Source organism: Oryx dammah, unplaced genomic scaffold (genome assembly GCF_014754425.2).
Source record: "Oryx dammah isolate SB20612 unplaced genomic scaffold, SCBI_Odam_1.1 HiC_scaffold_28, whole genome shotgun sequence".
In the NCBI taxonomy this organism is placed as follows: domain Eukaryota; kingdom Metazoa; phylum Chordata; class Mammalia; order Artiodactyla; family Bovidae; genus Oryx; species Oryx dammah.
This window is the reverse complement of record NW_024070212.1, coordinates 2,913,544-2,931,075: the sequence shown is the minus strand read 5'-3', so window position 1 is coordinate 2,931,075 and position 17,532 is coordinate 2,913,544. Positions and strand designations below refer to the sequence as shown.

The following is a 17,532-nucleotide window of genomic DNA, read 5'->3' as shown; positions in this document are numbered from 1 at the left end:
GAATGGAGTGTAAACTTTACCAGAGAGTGTACAACTTTTCCTTTTAGCAATCTTTCCAAAATAAACAGACAGATTTTTAAAAGTAACATTTCAGAAACAAATGTCATTTCGTGTTTATGGGTTCTGCTTAAACTTTATCATTTAGTGTCTAAAAATAAGTAAAATTGTATAAGGAATAAGAAAAGTGTTTTGTATTTGCTTCACCCATACCGAACCATTGTTAAAACGATTAAATTTCTTTCTGAATTTAATATATATGTCCATGGAACTTATTTTGGCTTTGGACAAAATTGAGATAAACATAGCTTTTTGAAACTTAACGTATCCTGAGAATTTTCCCATATTAGCAAATTTTTTTTGCAGACATGGTTTGGTACCTGCATTATATTGTATGTGCAGTGTTCCAGGATTTATTTAATAAATCCACCCCCCTCATTGTTGACTAAGTAGGTTGTCATCAACTTTTTTGCATTCCACTTTGATTTTTTCCTTAGGGTAAATTCCTTCAGGTTGAATTATAGGTTAAAAGGATGAGCGTTTTTCACACTCTTGGCAAACTGGGACAGGGTCCTTAGTGCTCTCTGTTGGCGCCACTGTGAGTAGTTTCTCAGGACAGCTGGGTCCCAGATGCAGGGTGTTGCTGGGACGGCAGTGTATAAGCTTTCCTGGCAGGCATGGTGAGTGCAGCAGTGAGTGCCTCAGAAGAAAGGGCTAGAAAAAACTCTTGTTTCTGGCATTTTTTGCTCTTGCATTTTTCTGGAGATGGGGTGGGGTAAATTCTTTCTTGAAAACAACCCCAATTTATATATTCCTTATTTTTTCATGTGAAAAGAGAGATCTATATTGTTTTACTTACTTATTATCCATACAGGCATCTATTCTTTTTCAAATTATTTCTCCATTTAGGTTGTTATAGAATATTGGGCAGAGTTTCCTGATTAACAGTGGGTCCTTGCTTGTTATCCACTCTAAATATAGCAGGATTATCATATTAAGTGGAGTAAGTCAGACAAAGAAAGACATATGATATCACTTATATGCAGAACCAAAAAACAAATGATACAGATGAATTCATAAACCAAGTCCCTGTGAAAGACCTTGGAAAAGTGAGTGGGTGGTTACCTCGGGTAACAGCGGCCATGATAACGAATTATAGAGCACGCATCGCATCAGACTTGACTCCCACAGTGGTGGCAGGACTCAGTGCCAAGACTTTTGCTTTTATATAGGTCTGAGACACAGCCTGCTGCTTCCCACCTCCTTCGCAGAAAGATCGATCCTTTTTCAGTAATCCAGGCTTTCTTCATAGGACTTGGTGTGTGGCAAGCTGAGGAAGATTTGCAGAAAACTGTATGTAGCTAGTATGGGGAGCAGGGAGAGGGAAAAGAGGAGGAGGAGGGGACAAGGGCACTTGCTAGGCGCAATCTTTCAAGTCTTCCTGAAAGAGGACGTTAACTCTGCAAGATTAGAGTAATGCTGTGTTTTAAGGATGTACTGGGAATTAAGTGGGTGTCCCAAGTGGCGCTAGTGGTAAAGAACCCACCTGCCAATGCAAGAGACATAAGAGACAGGGGTTTGATCCCTGGGTCGGGGAGATCCCCTGGAGGACGCATGGCCTCCCGCTCCAGCATTCTTGCCTGGAGAATCCCATGGTCAGAGGAGCCTGGCGGACTGTGGTCCATAGGGTCGCAGAGAGGCAGACACTGAAGCGACTTAGCATGCATGCAAGAGCTTGGCTTTAAGTTGATAAATAGCAATGCAAGCTGTTGATTTTTATTTTTTGTTAAATATTTGTTAGTGAGAGAAGTGATGTCTATAACTGAGAAAAGGGTTATGTATATGGTGTGTGTGTGTGTGTGTTTCTGCATCAAGGTTTCAGGGGCTACCTTTCAGTACTCTGAACCTGGAAAACATCCTGGTTTTAGACTCTACTCGAGAAATGTGACTTTGACTCAGTATACTTTTATTGAGGGCTTGGCACTGGGATAGGTGTACAAAGATGAATGAGCTCAGACCCTTGCCCATAATTTATGTAATTTGGTGATAAGAGATCAGTAATATAAGTAGATAAGTTTTTATTGGGGTAAATAATATTTGCATTTTGAAGTGAACATTTCTGTGGCATTAAATATATTCACATTGTTGTTCAGCCGTTACCACCATTCATCTCCAGAACTTTTTCACCTTCTCCAGCTTAAAACTCTACCTGTTTAACAGTAACTCCTCATTTCCCTTTATCCCCAGCCCGTGGAGACCCTAGTGTTCTAAGTATAGAGTGAATCATATGGGATTTGTCTTTGTGATTGGTTTGTTTCATTTGGCTTAATTCCTCCAGGAATTAAGGTTCATCCATGTTGTAGCATGGGCCATAATTTCCTCCCTTCTTAAGGGTAAACAGATACTCCATGGTACAGTAATATAGCATCACATTTTGTGTCTCTGTTCATCCGTCGATAGATACTATGATTGCTTTCACGTTTTGGCTATTGGGAATAATGCTGCTTTGAACATGAATGTACAAATATCTGTTCCTTGCTTTCAGTTCTTCTGGGTATATATTTAGGCCTGGAATGCTGGATCTTATGGCAATTCTATGCATAGTTTTTTGAGAAACTACTGTGCTGTCTTCCACAGTGGTTGCACTATTTTACAGTCCTTTACTGCATTTTGCAGCAGTGCACAGGGCACCAGTGCCTCCACATCCTTGTCAACCCTTGCTATTTCTTCTGCTAATAGCCTTCCTAATGGGTGTGAAGAGGCATCATTGTGGTATTGGTTTGCATTTCTCTAATGATTAGTCACGCTGAACATCTTTTCACCCGCTTATTGGGCACTCATATAGTCTTAGGAGAAGTGTCTGTTCGATTCTTGATCTTTTTTTTTTTTAATGAAATTTTTTAATTGATATCTCACTCCCTCCCCCCCAGTTTTATTTATTTGTTTATTATTTGGCTGAGCTGGATCTTCGGTGCTGGGTGCGAACTTTCTCTAACTGCGGTGATGCGCAGGAATCTCACTGAGGTGGCTGCTCTTGTTACGGCCTTGGACCCTAGAGCGTGTAGGCTTCCGTCGTTGAGGAACTTCAGCATGTGGCTTCTTCCTGGACCAGGTTGAACCCATGTCCCTTGAATTGGCAGGTGGATTCTTAAACCACTGGCCCACTAGGAAAGTTCTTGATCATTTTGTAATCGGTTTTTGTTGTTGTTGTTGTAAGAGTTCTTTGTGTATTCTGGGTACCAATCTCTTATCAGATATGTGATTTGCAAATATTTTCTCTGATTCCTTAGGCTGCTTTTTTACTCTGTTGATAGTGTCCTTTGATGCTGGAAAGGTTTTACTTTTGATGAAGTCCATCTTATTTTTTTCCTCTTGCTGCTTGTGGTTTTGGTGTCATGTCCAGAAAAATCTTTGCCAAATCCAGTGTCAGTATGCTTTCCTCCTTTGTTTTCTTGAAAGGGTTTGGGATTTGTCGTATCAAATCTTAGGTTTAGGCCTTGGGTCCATTTAGAGTTAATTTTGGTATATTGTATAAGGTAGGATTACATCTTCATTTTAATACAGTTAGTTGAAAGATAATTTTATCATGGGAAAGAAGATGCTTAGCTGCAACTCACAGGAGTTACTGAGTCATGGTATCTGGCAAGAAGGTTCCGTTGGAATGATCTGGGAGGAAGCAACTGAAGCCTCTCACTGCATTATGGCGAGGGAGCACACTCCAGGAGGCTTCCCTGAGGGGACTTCTGTGCAGTTTCCTGGGTATCTGCAAGAGCTATTTCAGTTGAGAAAGGGGGAAAGGGAGATTATCATCACTAATTATTAGAGAAATGCAAATCAAAACTACAGTGAGGTGTCACTTCACACCAGTCAGAATGACAAGAATCAAAACCATCTACAGACAGTAAATCCTGGAGAGGATGTAGAGAAAAGGGACCGCTCTTGCACTGTTGGTGGGAATGTAAATTGATACAGCCACTATGAAGAACAGTATAGACGTTCCTTAAAAACTAGGAATGAAGCTACCATATGACCCAGCAATCCCACTACTGGGCATATACTTTGAGAAAACCATAATTGAAAAAACACATGAAAAGCCACTCCAGTGTTCTTGCCTGAAAAACCCCATGGACCGAGCAGACTCGTGGGCTACAGTCCGTGGGGTCGCAAAGAGTCAGACCGAGCAACTGAGCACACGCACCCCAGTGTTCACAGGAGCACTGCTTCTAAGAGCTAGGACATGGGAGCAACCTAGATGTCCATCGGCAGACGGACGGGCAAGAAAGATGTGGGGCTTAATAACAGTGGTCAGTTCTAGTGAGGTGGATGAACCTAGAGCCTGTTATACAGAGTGATGTAAGTCAGAAAGAAAAATAAATATGTATCAAGACATATATCTATATATATAGAATCTAGAAAAATAGTATTGATGAGCGTATTTGCAGGGATGGAATGGGGACACAAATGGAGAGACTGGACTTGTGGACACAGTGCAGGAGGGAGAGAGTGGCGTGACTAGAGAAAGTGACTTCGACATAGATACACTATCACGTGTAAAGTGGAGCGCTGGTGAGACGTTGCTGTGTAACACAGGGAGCCCAGCCTGGCCCTCTGTGATGCCCTAGACGGGTGGGACGGGGGAAGGGGGGAGCGGCTCAAGAGGGAGGGGATATATACCAGTTCAGTTCAGTCGCTCAGTTGTGTCCAACTCTTTGCAACCCCATGGACTGCAACACGCTAGACCTCCCTGTCCATCACCAACTCCTGGAGCCTACTCAAACTCATGTCGATCGTGTGATGCCATCCAACCATCTCATCCTCTGTCGTCCCCTTCTCCTGCCTTCAATCTTTCCTAGCATCAGGATCTTTTCCAATGTGTCGGTTCTTCACATCAGGTGAAAAAATATTGGAGTTGCAGCTTCAGCATCAGTCCTTCCAATGAATATTCAGAACTGATTTCCTTTAGGATGGACTGGTTGGATCTCCTTGCAGTCCAAGGGACCCTCAAGAGTCTTCTCCAACACCACAGTTCAAAAGCATCAATTCTTTGGCACTCAGTTTTCTTTATAGTCCAACTCTCACATCTGTATATGACTACTGGAAAAGCCATCACTTTGACTAGATGGACCTTTGTTGGCAAAGTAATGTCTCTGCTTTTTAATATGCTGTCTAGATTGGTCATAGCTTTTATAGTAAGGAGCAAGCAACTTTTAATTTCCTGGCTGCAGTCACCATCTGCAGTGATTTTGGAGCCCCAAAATATAAAGTCTGTCCCTGTTTCCATTGTTTCCTCATCTATTTGCCATGAAATGATGGGACCAGATGCCATGACCTTCGTTTTCTGAATGTTGAGTTTTAAGCCAGCATTTTCACTCTCCTCTTTTCACTTTCATCAAGAGATGCTAGTTCCTCTTCACTTTCTGCCATAAGGGTGGTATCATCTACATATCTGAGGTTATTGATATTTCTCCCAGCAGTCCTGATTCCAGCTTGTGCTTCATCCAGCCTGGCATTTCGCATGATATACTGTGCACATAAGTTAAATAAGCAAGGTGACAATATACAGCCTTGACGTACTCCTTTCTTGATTTGGAACCAGCCTGTTGTTTCATGTCCAGTTCTAACTGTTGTTTCTTGACTTGCATACACATTTCTCAGGAGGCCACTAAGGTGCTCTGGTATTCTCACCTCTTTCAGAATTTTCCAGTGTATTGTGATCCACACAGTCAGAGGCTTTAGCATAGTCAATAAGGCAGAAGTAGATGTTTTTCTGGAACTGTCTTGCTTTTTTCAATGATCCAGCAGATGTTGGCAATCTGATCTCTGGTTCCTTTGCCTTTTCTAAAACCAGCTGGAACATCAGGAAGTTCATGGTTCACGTATTGCTGAAGCCTGGCTTGGAGAATTTTGAGCATTCCTTTGCTAGTGTGTGAGATGAGTGCAGTTGTGCGGTAGTTTGAGCATTCTTTTGCATTGCCTTTCTTTGGGATTGGAATGAAAACTGACCTTTTCCAGTCTTGTGGCCACTGCTGAGTTTTCCAGATTTGCTGACATATTGATGCTGTAGGATTTGAAATAGCTCAATTGGAATTCCATCACCTCCACTAGCTTTGTTTATAGTGATGCTTCCTAAGGTACTTGACTTCACATTCCAGGATGTCTGGCTCTAGGTGAGTGATCACACCATCGTGATTATCTGGGTCACGAAGATCTTTTTCGTATAGTTCTTCTGTGTATTCTTGCCACCTCTTCTTAATATCTTCTGCTGCTGTTCGGTCCATACCATTTCTATCCTTTATCGAGCCCATCTTTGCATGAAATGTTCTCTTGGTGTCTCTGATTTTCTCGAAGAGATCTCTAGTCTTTCCCATTCTGTTGTTTTCCTCTGTTTCTTTGCCTTGATCCCTGAGGAAGGCTTTCTTTTCTCTCCTCGCTATTCTTTGGAACTCTGCCTTCAAATCTTCCCTTTTCTCCTCTGCCTTCCGCTTCTCTTCTTTTCTCAGCTGTTTGTAAGGCCTCCCCAGACGGCCGTTCTGCCTTTTTGCATTTTTATATATAATTATGACTTCTTTGCATGGTTGTATGGCAGAGACCAACACAATATTGTAAAGCAATTTTCTCCCAATTTAAGTAAATTAAAAAAAATAATACATGATATTGAATGTGCTTCTTAATCTACTATCTTTAGTTATATATGTGTTCTTTATAGGAGGTTTGTTTGGCCTGAAATTCCCCATTAGTTTGTGGAGGGTTTTTTTTGTGAGGATGTGTGTACTTACATTAGCTGTTTGACTCAGAAGAGAAGAAACAGGATTTCACAATGTCATGGAAAACCCTGTGCGAGGTGAGAAAACATACCTTGTGTTTGAAAGAAAGATCACTTTACACATGGCCTTGATCTATGATGGACTCTAAGACTGCTGCAGATTTTTGCCCTAAAAATATGTGCCACAGCTCAAGTCTGATCTCACCATGTGTGCAGCTGTGGGCCAGAGGGTTGAAAACAGATCCTCTGTCTCTTTCAGGATGAATTCCAGGGAGACACAGCTGCAGGTTTTTCTGTAGCTCTTTGTATGTGCACAGGAAGTTCCTTACAACCCACTTGGTTAGATCTCATTTCCTTTCCGTTGTTACCCTGGGTGTTCCCTGGGTGTCCGGCCTGCAGCTTCAGGGTTCAGAGAGCCGCTGGACTGGTGCCCTCTTGTGGCCCTCCTTTGAGCTGGTTCCATCTTGGGAGTTGAAGAGAAAGAAAGGATACCTGAGAAGAAGAAAATTTGGGAGAGTTTACTCTACATTTCTGCGTGAGAATATCTTCCTGACCCAGGGATAGAAGTGGTGTCTTGGGCGTCTCCTGCATTGCAGGCAGATTCTTTACCACTGAGCCACCTGGGAATCCCCATAGATGCAACTTTTTAAAGTAGAACATGGTAAAAAGTTTTTAGAAAGCTAGTCAATTTAACTGTACAAATAAATATTGTCTTTAGAGAACATCACATTTTTTAAAGAAAAAAGACAGTTCACTGGAAAGAATATTTGTGATACAAATGAGAAATGAATCCGTTTCCTTAATAGAAATCAAGAGCTTTTCAATGAGAAAAGACCAGCAACTTAACAGAGAGTGAGGATAAGATATTAACAGACAGGTTTCAGAAAAAGAAAAATAGAAGGCTTATGATGCTTTGCCTCATATAAAATAGAAATGTAAATTAAATAGGTAGAGAGTGGGTCGCTACTTTTCCTTTTATGCATTGGAGAAGGAAATGGCAGCCCACTCCAGTGTTCTTGCCTGGAGAATCCCAGGGACGGGGGAGCCTGGTGGGCTGCCGTTTATGGGATCGCACAGAGTCGGACAGGACTGAAGCGACTTAGCAGCAGCAGAGAGGATTAAATTAGAATTTCAGATCTGAGTAAATAGGTGTATGTAAATCATTGATGGTGGGGGCTCTCTGGGCTTATGTATGGAAATGTAAAAAATACAGATTCTTTGCCCTAGCAGATCCAGTAGTAGAAATTTATCTGACAGTTGTTGGCTTAAAAAAAGTATTTACAACTTAAAAGTTGAAGAGTTATGTTTTATCCTGTGGGAATATTATATTTTATCCCGTGGGAATATTTTGTTCTATCCTGTGGGAATATTTAGGACTTCGAGCCTGGGAAGGAGCATCTCAAGGAACGCTGAGAGAGCTGCAGTGAGGCGGCGAAAGAAGATCCATGTTATATAGAAGCTTTGCAACAACGGAGTTGCAAAAAGTATCAGAAGATGATTTTATCTTACTTATTTTTGGCCGTACTGGGTCTTTATTGCTGCACTTGGGCTTTCTCTCGTTGTGATGAGCAGGGTCTGTTCTTGGAGCGCACAGGCTTCTCACTGAAGTGGCTCCTCTCCTTGCAGAGCATAGGTGCTAGGTGCGTGGGTTTCAGAAGTTGTGGTTTTCGAGCTCTGGAACATGGGCTCAGTGGTTGTGGCTCAGTGGGCGCAGCACGTGGGCGCAGTGGTTGTGGCTCCTGGGCTCCGGAACACAAGATCAGTGGTTGTGGTGTGTGGGCTTAGTTGCTCTACGGAGTCTTCCTGGACCAGGGATCTAACCTGTGTTCCCTGCCTTGGCCAGCAGATTCTTCTCCACTGCACCACCAGGGCAGTCCCCAAAGACGGTTGTTAGTGAAAGAAAACCAGGAATCCCAAGTTAACAGATGTAGTGCTTTTCTGTGTATGGGAAGATGCAAGAATCTGGGCTCACTGAAGCCATTCCTTTGATATGTCCCTCAGGTATCCTGTTTCCACGTCTTCAGTTTCCTCAGGACTCACTGTAGGTGGTGGCAGCAGTCTCATGACTGCTGGATGGCAGGTAGTTTTTCCTTCCTGAGTTCCTTCGGGTCGCCAGCTCACCATCTGTGGCTGTAATTGCTGGAGACTGCAACGTTGTTTGTTTACTGGTGTGGCAGGAAATATCCCATTTCTCACAGATGTATGCATATGGCCATACTGAGTGCTTGTTTTAGAAAAAGTGGAGCACAATTAAAATCCTTATCAGTGGAAGACTAGCTGCGATTCCTTCTTACAGTGGAATGTATGTACTCGTAAAGGAAGTGCCCTTAAATGCACTGGAAAATCTTCAAAATATATGAGTAAAGGAAGGCACACACAGCATTGCATTATACTGTTTTTTTTTTTTTTGAGGAATTGTACACGCTTATGTTTTTATGTGACGTGACCACCTCTCAAAGGATGTATATGAAAACTGAAAACCGTGGCTACAAGGAAGTCAAAGGTGGTTGGATGTGGGGTAGGAAAAAGGCGATTTCACATTCTGCTGCTTCATACCTTTTAGATCTTGTACTATGTACCATAGATATTGCCTCTTAAAAACCTAACTGCCTTGAAAAGGGTAATAGAAATAAGTAAGTACAAAAAAAAAAAAAGACCCAAGATTAAAAACTAAAAGCAAAGAATATATAACCCAGAATTTCAGCTCAAATTTTGTTTTTTATTTTTTAAAACTTTTAATTTTATATTGAAGTATAGCCAGTTAATAATGTTGTGCTAGTTTCAGGTACTTAATGATACATATACATGTATCCATTCTCCTCCAAACTCCCCTCCCATCCAGGCTGCCACATAACTTTGAGCTGAGTCCCCTGTGCTATAATACAGTAGGTCCTTATTGGTTATCCATTTAACATATTTCTATAAATATATATAAATGAAAGTTTAAGGAGATTTAGAGACAAGACTAATTTTTATTGAGCATGTATTTTCTGTGTATACTAACTTGATAACCCCTAGAGCCCACTTGTTTTTTTTTTTGTTGTTGTTTTGTTTTTTTTTTTTAGAGCCCACTTGTGGAATGGCTGTTAGTCCCACTGTATACCACAAGGATAGTTACTGGTCTGAGAGGTCTCGTTTTCTGAACATAACTCGTGTGGTACAGTCAGAAATCAAGCCTGATTCAAAAGATCCATTTTCCACCTTTTTAAAACTTCGTGGTTAATGGGTAGTTTTTGTCCATCTTGGCCTTTTTTTTTTTTTTTTAATCTATCTGCTCAGAAGCCAGAAGCTTAGGGTATTTCTCTCAAGATACAAAATGGTACTTTTTGTATATCTTCAGCCTAGTAATTACTACTCATTTTGAAGACCCTGAAGCACATTGCAAGATCTAAAAGCAAATTCTTAGTTACCAAGGAAACAGTAGATTTAGCCTGTTAGTCAGTATGGCTTCTTTTAAGAAACCTTTGAAAGTTGATTGAGGCTGTTTAGCACGTATGATAATTATTAACCAGGATATTTGATGAGTGGACACTCCTATATGCCGCCTAGTAATAGTTTATAGTTAGAACAAACATAAAATACCAGGGAAAACCCCACAGAAAAGATTGTAGAGTGAAATGATACATGTCCTTACAGCCTATATCCTCTGTGGGGGGAAAAATTATGTCCAGGAATATACATAAATAGAAGTTAAAAACATGCTCATATTCGGTGATTTTAAAAAAGAGAGAAATTGAACCCACTCATTGAAAAATGTCAAATGTATTAGTTTCCTAGGGCTGCAGTAACAAATCATCACAAAGTTGGTGGTTTATAACAATGGAAATTTATTCTCTTGTATTTCTGGAGGCCAGAAGTCCAAAATGTAGATGTTAGAGCCTTGGTTCTTGTGCGGGAGACCCTGGTGCATGCTTCTCTCCTAGCTCTGGCGGAGTTCCTCAGTCTCTAGCTTCTCTCCTCTCCCCAGTCTCTAGCTTCGTCTTCATCTGGCATCCCCTCACGCCTCTGTTTCTTTTCGCTCGGTTACAAGGACACTTGTCACTGGATTTAGGGTTCCAAGGATGGCGTCATCTCGAGATCCTCAGTCTCAGTTGCATTTGCAAAGAACTTTATTCCAAATAAGGTCACATTCTGAGGTTCCAGGGGTTAGGACATGCTCATAGCTTTTGGGGGATCACAGTTCAACCCCTGGCAGTAGTTGAATCACAAAAGATGGATGGTCATTGATTTTTTTTTTTTTTTATAAATAAACTTCTTGTGGGAGATAATTGTAGATTCATACGACAGTTGTAAAAAAATGAAACATGTGCCCTTTACTCAGTTTCCCCAGTGGTAGGTAGTATCTTGTAGTATCTTACAGGGTACTGACAGGGATAAAGAGAAAACACGGAATGTTTCATCACCACAGGATCCCTCCTTCATGTTGCTCGTCATTAGCCATCCCTGCCTTCTCCCACCACTGCCCTTCCGCCTCATCCCTCATCCCTGTCAACCAGTAACCTCTTCTCCATTTCCATAATGTTGTCGTTGCTAGAATGTTAATGTAAATGGGAGCATACATCCTGTAGCCTTTTGAGATTGCCTTTTTCCGCCCTGGCATAATTCTCTGGAGATTGCTTCGGGTAGATGTTCATTCCTTTTCATTATTCAGTGGTGCTCTGTGGTGTGGGTACACCAGTTTGTTTAAGCGTTCACCTACTGGAGAACATCTGGGTGATTTCCCATTTCTGACTGTTAGGACTGAAGGTTCTGTGAACATATGTGTACATGTCTTCGTGTGAACATGTTTTCATTTCTCTGGGATAAATGCCCAGGAAAGGAGTACAATTGCAAGATCATATGGTAGATGTGTGTTTAGTCTTTAAAGAAATTGTCAAATTGTTTTCCTGGGGAGGTGAGCCACTTACATTTCTTTTTTAAAACTATCTTTAATTTTTAAATTAATTGATTTATTATTTTTGGCTGCGCTAGGTCTTCATTGCTCATGCCGGCGTTCCCTAGTTGCGGCAAGTAGGGGCTACTTTCTAGTGACTTCTCTCCCGGAGCACCGGCTCTAGAGCACAGGCTTTAGCAGCTGTGGCCCCAGGCTTAGTTGCCCCGCTGCATGTGGAGTCTTCCAGGATCAGGGATCGAACCCGTGCCCCCTGCATTGGCAGGCGGATTCTTAACCCCTGGACCACCAGGGAAGTGCCCTCACTATACTCCTTTACAGAGTAACATGGTCTGTAACAATTCTTTTATTTATTTACTTGCGTTTGGATTTCAGAGGAGTTTGGGGGCCAAGGAGGTGGCTGATGAATGATGAATCCGTCAAAATCTGGAAAGGACAACTTGAGGAAGTTGAATCTCTTAAGAGAAGATTTGATCCCCTTTCTTCAGAGGCTGTGAGGGATGAATGGGAAGTTGGGTTTTCGAGGACAGTGAAAGAGCCTTTCCAAAAAGAAGGGGAAGTGGGTGCCTGGCACACACTTTCAGTTTCCTCCCCCTGCTGTGCTGCAGTTAGACACGGGTGCTGGAGGAAACTTAAAGAGAAAATGAAAAAAACAATCTTTTGAGAGCCAGATGTCTAACTTCCGGTTTTCCACAATTTGGATAAGGACTGCTGGAAAGGAAGAGTTAACTCAAATATACTTGGTACAACAAAGCACTCTTGTGCTGTTAAGTCCTTGTTAAATGTTTACTCATGTGTGGGCTTCAGTTTGCAGAGATCCAGCCGGGGATCCCACTGGCACATTGTGCTTGCCTTTATCCGTTCACTTTTCTAAGAACAGAAGGGAGTCGGCTTTCTTTTTGTGCTTCTCTCTAGAAGGACTTCAAGTCTTGGGCCATAATTTTTGCAACAGGCATATTATCCTTGCTTTGTAAGCCAAACTGTACCAAGTGGGTGGGTTTTGGTACACCTTGTCCAAGGATGTGCTCGTTTTTCTCTCGAACAGGGAGTTCGGTTGTCTGGGTTTTACCCTCTTAGCTTACCTCCTGCCCCTCAAGTAAAAGGGGAAGGAAAGAGATCCAGCTTCACGTGTATCCACAAAGCAGTGGGCGCTGACCCTCCAGCACTCCTCCTCTTGGCTTCTGCCTTTTGCAGAGGGCTTCATGAGGAGCAAATTCATCAAAGCCAGCAATCAGCCCAGAGGCATTCAGTTTTGGGGGGAGGGGAGAGTGGAGGGGAGGTGGTATCTTTTGTGTATGTCCTGTGGGGAATACAAAGAAGTGTCCACAGGTTTTATATTCAGGCTCAAACTCAGCACAGGAGGTTGAAGTCAGTCACTGTTTTGTACTAAATGAGTGTAGGCCAGCGGTGAGGCCCGCATCACTGCTTGAGCACAGGCCCTGTCTCTTGCCTGATGTTTCACCTGTGTTGGATGGTAGGTTAATACCTGCCACCAGGCTGTGGATTAAAGTGGAACTTGGCTTCACATGAGGACCATGGGCCAGCAGTCCCTCTCCTGTTTTTTTTTTTCCTGTTGAAAAATAGGGAAATATATAGTTTTCCCTATATAGGAAAAGTGTAGGAAATATTGTATTTCCTAATAGGAAATAGGATATAGGAAATAGGAAAAATATAGTTATTTTACAATTTTGTGTTAGTTTCACATCTACAGCAAAATGTGGGTCAGAAGTGACTTGTCTTATTGTTTTCCTAGTAAAATATTTCTCAGGAAAACTAACTTCTAAGGAAGTCCAGCAAGCCTGTGCTTTGCAGAGCCCAAGGAGAGGAAATTACAGAGACTTGCTGAGAGAGTTCGTTCCCAGCAGCTCCTATATTATACACTGTGGCCGCTGCACCTGTGTGGTACGGTCACTGTGTCTCTCATTAAGAGAAGAGGTCCGCGTCCCCTTCTGATGCAGCAGCAAGGCAGGCGGTGTGTGTGGTTATTGAGGTCTGGTGTCCTGAAGCCAGCCTGCATGAGTTTGAAGACCAGCTCAGCTGCTCTCTTGGTGTCTGATCTTGGGCTACGTCACTTAATCTACCCCTCTGTGCCTCCATTTCTTCTGCATAAACGGGCATAAGAAGAACGTGCACCTCATGAAATTACAGATTAAATAGCGTAGTAAACGTAAAATCCTTAGAACAGCCCCTGGCATTTGTATGTTCACTATTGTTCGTCATCTCTCAGTTGATTCTGAACCAGTTTAGTTTCACGAGTAAGTATTCTTTGAGGGAGTTTCTCTGTCGGGGTTCATGACTCCAAAGAGAACAGAGCCAACTATGTAATTTTACAAACCTAGAAGTGAATTATTTTAAATGTCTTTGCTAGGAGTAGAGCTTGAATTCAGAGTTCATTGAAAAGTCCTGGGAATATGTCAGTGACTGTTGATCAACCAGAGTTTTTCTCAGGTGGGAAAACACCTGGAATTTTCTAGGCTGGACTACCTTTTTAGTACGAACATGAATCAGGAATTAAAAATGAGAGTTTCTATCGTGGGAAGTTTTACATTTAGTACCGTTTATAATCTGGTTTTCCCCCTCCCAGTCATGGCTTCCCCTGTGGAGAGCTTGGGCTGCAGCACAAGCAAGGTGCTGAAAGATGGGGATGATATTACTCTGACACATCAGGGTAACTACACAGAGAGAGGCTGGCAGGTGGCAGAAATGTACCCAGTGGTCTGGGACAGTGGTTGAGGCAAATGTTCCCACCTCACCTTTTAAAACAAAGAAATTATTTGGTCGAGGGGATGCTTGTGGCAAATGGCTGCTTGAGCTCCAGCCATCAAGTCTTCTTCTAGCCAACAGGAAGGAGAGAGTCAAAAGGGGACTCTTATCCTTTAAGGAGATTCCAGAAGCTTCTGCCTCACACCTCTACTTGGCTAATTGGTCAGAACTTAGTATAATCTCAAGCTATAAGCTGGGAAATGTGGTCATGTGCTCGGCTAAAACTCAGGGACTGAGATTTGGTTATACGACTAGTTATCTCTGTTTGAGTATGTTATGTACTACAGGATGGAATCAAGACTGATGCTAAGGATGAACAGGGCAAGCTATATATTTGAAACTCCAGATCTGAAGGGAAAAGAAAAAGATCCTCTGCTGGATATCAGTTCAGACATTCCCTGTGTTCATTCATCCCACCACATTTGAGTGAGCCCACCAGGTGCCAAAGCCTGCCAAGCCCTGGAATGAAAGCTGAGTCACAACTGGTTCCTGTGCTCCAGGAGCTCTTAGTTATTATGTTATATAGCAACTTAGTGAGTTTCTGGCTCAGATCTTAGTTGTTTGTGTTTGTGTGTGGTGGTGATAACTGCATGGGAGCTAGCAGAACCGACTTAGCAGTGCATGGGTTCTGAGGTCATCCATGGCCCCACGGTTGGTTGGCCTTACAGATATTCCCGGGGAAGCATTGAGTGGCGCCTCCCTATTGCTTCCGCATAGATGGTTTGACCAGGAATTGAGTCAGAAGGTTTGAGCTTTGTTCTGTCTCAGGGCAGATTACTGGGGTTTTGGTTTTCTCATACTTGTGAATTAGAGCTTCTGAGCTGCATGGAGAGGAACCCCTGCCTTCAAAGGAGTGATGTAATGTCTGGGGGCATGCTGGACACCATACAGGTTAGTGGTGTGTTTCTTAGTGATAGTGACAGGGAAAGCTTCTGTCAAGATGTATTGAGGTGACTTGCATGCAGTCCCCGAGTGAAGGAGTTAGTTAGGGTCTTCTTGCACTCTTAGCTGCTAGATGGTGCTGTCATGGCAGGCACTGACTGATATCCACAACCCATCCTGAAGGGCTGGGAGGGAGAGATGCCTTAGGTGCCTCACCTGGGGCTGGCTGGCCGTCTTAAGCCCCAGGCCGTGTCATTGCTAGATTGTCCTCCACCTGAGCTCTCTCTCATGATGAAGCCACTTACTCAGCAGCACAGACAGCTTGATGGCATCCCGCACTCTCCTGTAAGGTTGCCTTGAGAAATACCGACCCCGTCTCCTGAGGACGTACCAGCCTGAAGCCCTCTGCAGTGCGGACCTGAGTTGCTCTGAGCTGACCAGCTGGGGCTTCTTCCAGGTCGTGTGTTGGGGTGGCTGGTGCTTCTTCAGCTCTGTTTTCCTCACTGGGCAGTACTGGGGTGGGCAAGGGGACCTTAAGGAAGATCTTGGAAGACACACACAGACACACTAGAAATGTCACACTTAGATGGTGTCTAGGCTATCTGAGCCCCCTCTTCTGAGAATCAGTTTAGGAAATCACTGTACTGCTTGGAGCAAAATGCAAACCAGTGAGGACAGCCTCCCTGTTGGAAACCACTAGCTGGAAGGGTCCATTGGTTCGCTGGTGACTGAGCTCTCCTGGGGCTTCCCAAGTGAGAGGGGTCTCTGGGAAGAGAGACTGCCACACTGGTCAGCACATCTGAGCACTGGCCTAATGATGAAGTCCAGGGCTGGCATGTTCTAGAAACTACAGCACAGGAAGTAATCTGAAAGGCATTGTGAGAAGTTGGTTCTCCATCACCGTAGCTATTTGTGAGACTTAATCCTATAGACTTTTCTTCAAAGAATTTTCTAGGCTCCTCAACATTACTGGCTGGATTCTTTGAACACAATCCTTAAGACTACCTTGAACATGTGTGTGTGTGCTTTTTTAGCTTCTTTTTGATATACAAATCACTTGACTGCCTTGAATTACATGAAATTCTGTGAAAGTTAACTTTAATGATACAGTGTGACAAAACAATATTATATTTCTAAGTAGTCCCCTCCCTGTTCTCTGGAAGTGGAGTAAATTTATATAGAATATTGGGGGTGATGCCAAAGCTGCTTCAGTTCTAGAATAGTGAAAAGAATTTTGCCTTTGCAGTTAGAAGATCTGCGGTTAGGCTTGAGATTCAGCTCCATGACCTTTGAGGAAGTTGCTTAGCTTAATTAAAATCTCTAAGCTTCAGTTTCCTCATTAAGGTGGGAAAAAAAGATAAAACTATATCTTTTGTAATAGAATTAAGTGAGATAATATCTTCAAAATGGCATAGTAGTGAAGAAATGGTAAATTATCTTCACTGATTCTTCCATTTAATCTTTTTTCTTTTTCTAAAAGTAACCTCATATTGATCTTAATTTTGTATTCAGACAGCAACCCTAAGCTGACTTGTTACTGTGTCCCTGCAAACAGCTCTCCACCCGCCTTAAAATACTTAAAATAGTGTGCTGGAAGTGGTGGGGACAGAATCTGTTCAGGATACAATGTATTATGTGTAACTGAGTTTCCTCCCAGCTGCATGAGCGGTGCCAGGTTGCTGGTGAGGTTTAGCTGGAAGGAGAGTAAGTGGCTCCAGAGTGGGGCTCCTTGGGTGAGAGTCCTGGCTCCCCTGCAGCTGGCCATGGGCTGTGCCTCTCTTCATCTCGGTCTGCACTGCTTGGGTATAATGATAACGGCCGGCATACAAAGTTGTGATAGGAAATGGAATGATTTACAAATATTGAGCCCAGTGTGGGCTTCCCTGGTAGCTCAGTGGTAAAGAATCCGCCTGCCAATGCAGGAGGCCCAAGAGACTTGGGTTCCGTCCCCGGGTTGGGAAGATCCCCTGGAGGAGGAAATGGGAGCCCCCTCCAGTGTTCTTGCCTGAGAAATCCCACAGACAGAGGAGCCTGGCGGGCTGCTGTCCATGGGGTCACAGAGATTCCGACACCTCCGAGCACACACCACACAACTAACACATGGGAAGAAACTGCCTCTAAAGGCACGTTCTTCTTATTCAATTATTATTTTTAATTGTGATAAAACATACATATTAGGTTGGTACAAATGTAATTGCAGTTTTGGAAGTGAATTTTAAATCATTATAACTAGGCT

At 42.9% G+C, this 17,532-nt stretch overlaps 1 protein-coding gene across 2 annotated transcripts in view; it reads left to right on the top strand.

Moving 5' to 3' along the window:
- Positions 1 to 17,532, top strand: part of UCK2 (uridine-cytidine kinase 2) — a 77,360-nt gene that overhangs the window by 35,145 nt on the left and 24,683 nt on the right. The window contains exon 1 of one of the 2 annotated variants that reach the window (XM_040229982.1): positions 15,225 to 15,305. The exons of the other annotated variant lie outside the window; for it this stretch is intronic. Coding sequence (XP_040085916.1) covers positions 15,240 to 15,305 — 66 coding nt within the window. The 5' untranslated portion in view covers positions 15,225 to 15,239. Of the gene's footprint in view, positions 1 to 15,224; positions 15,306 to 17,532 lie in introns of those variants that run through there. 2 annotated transcript variants of the gene reach the window in all.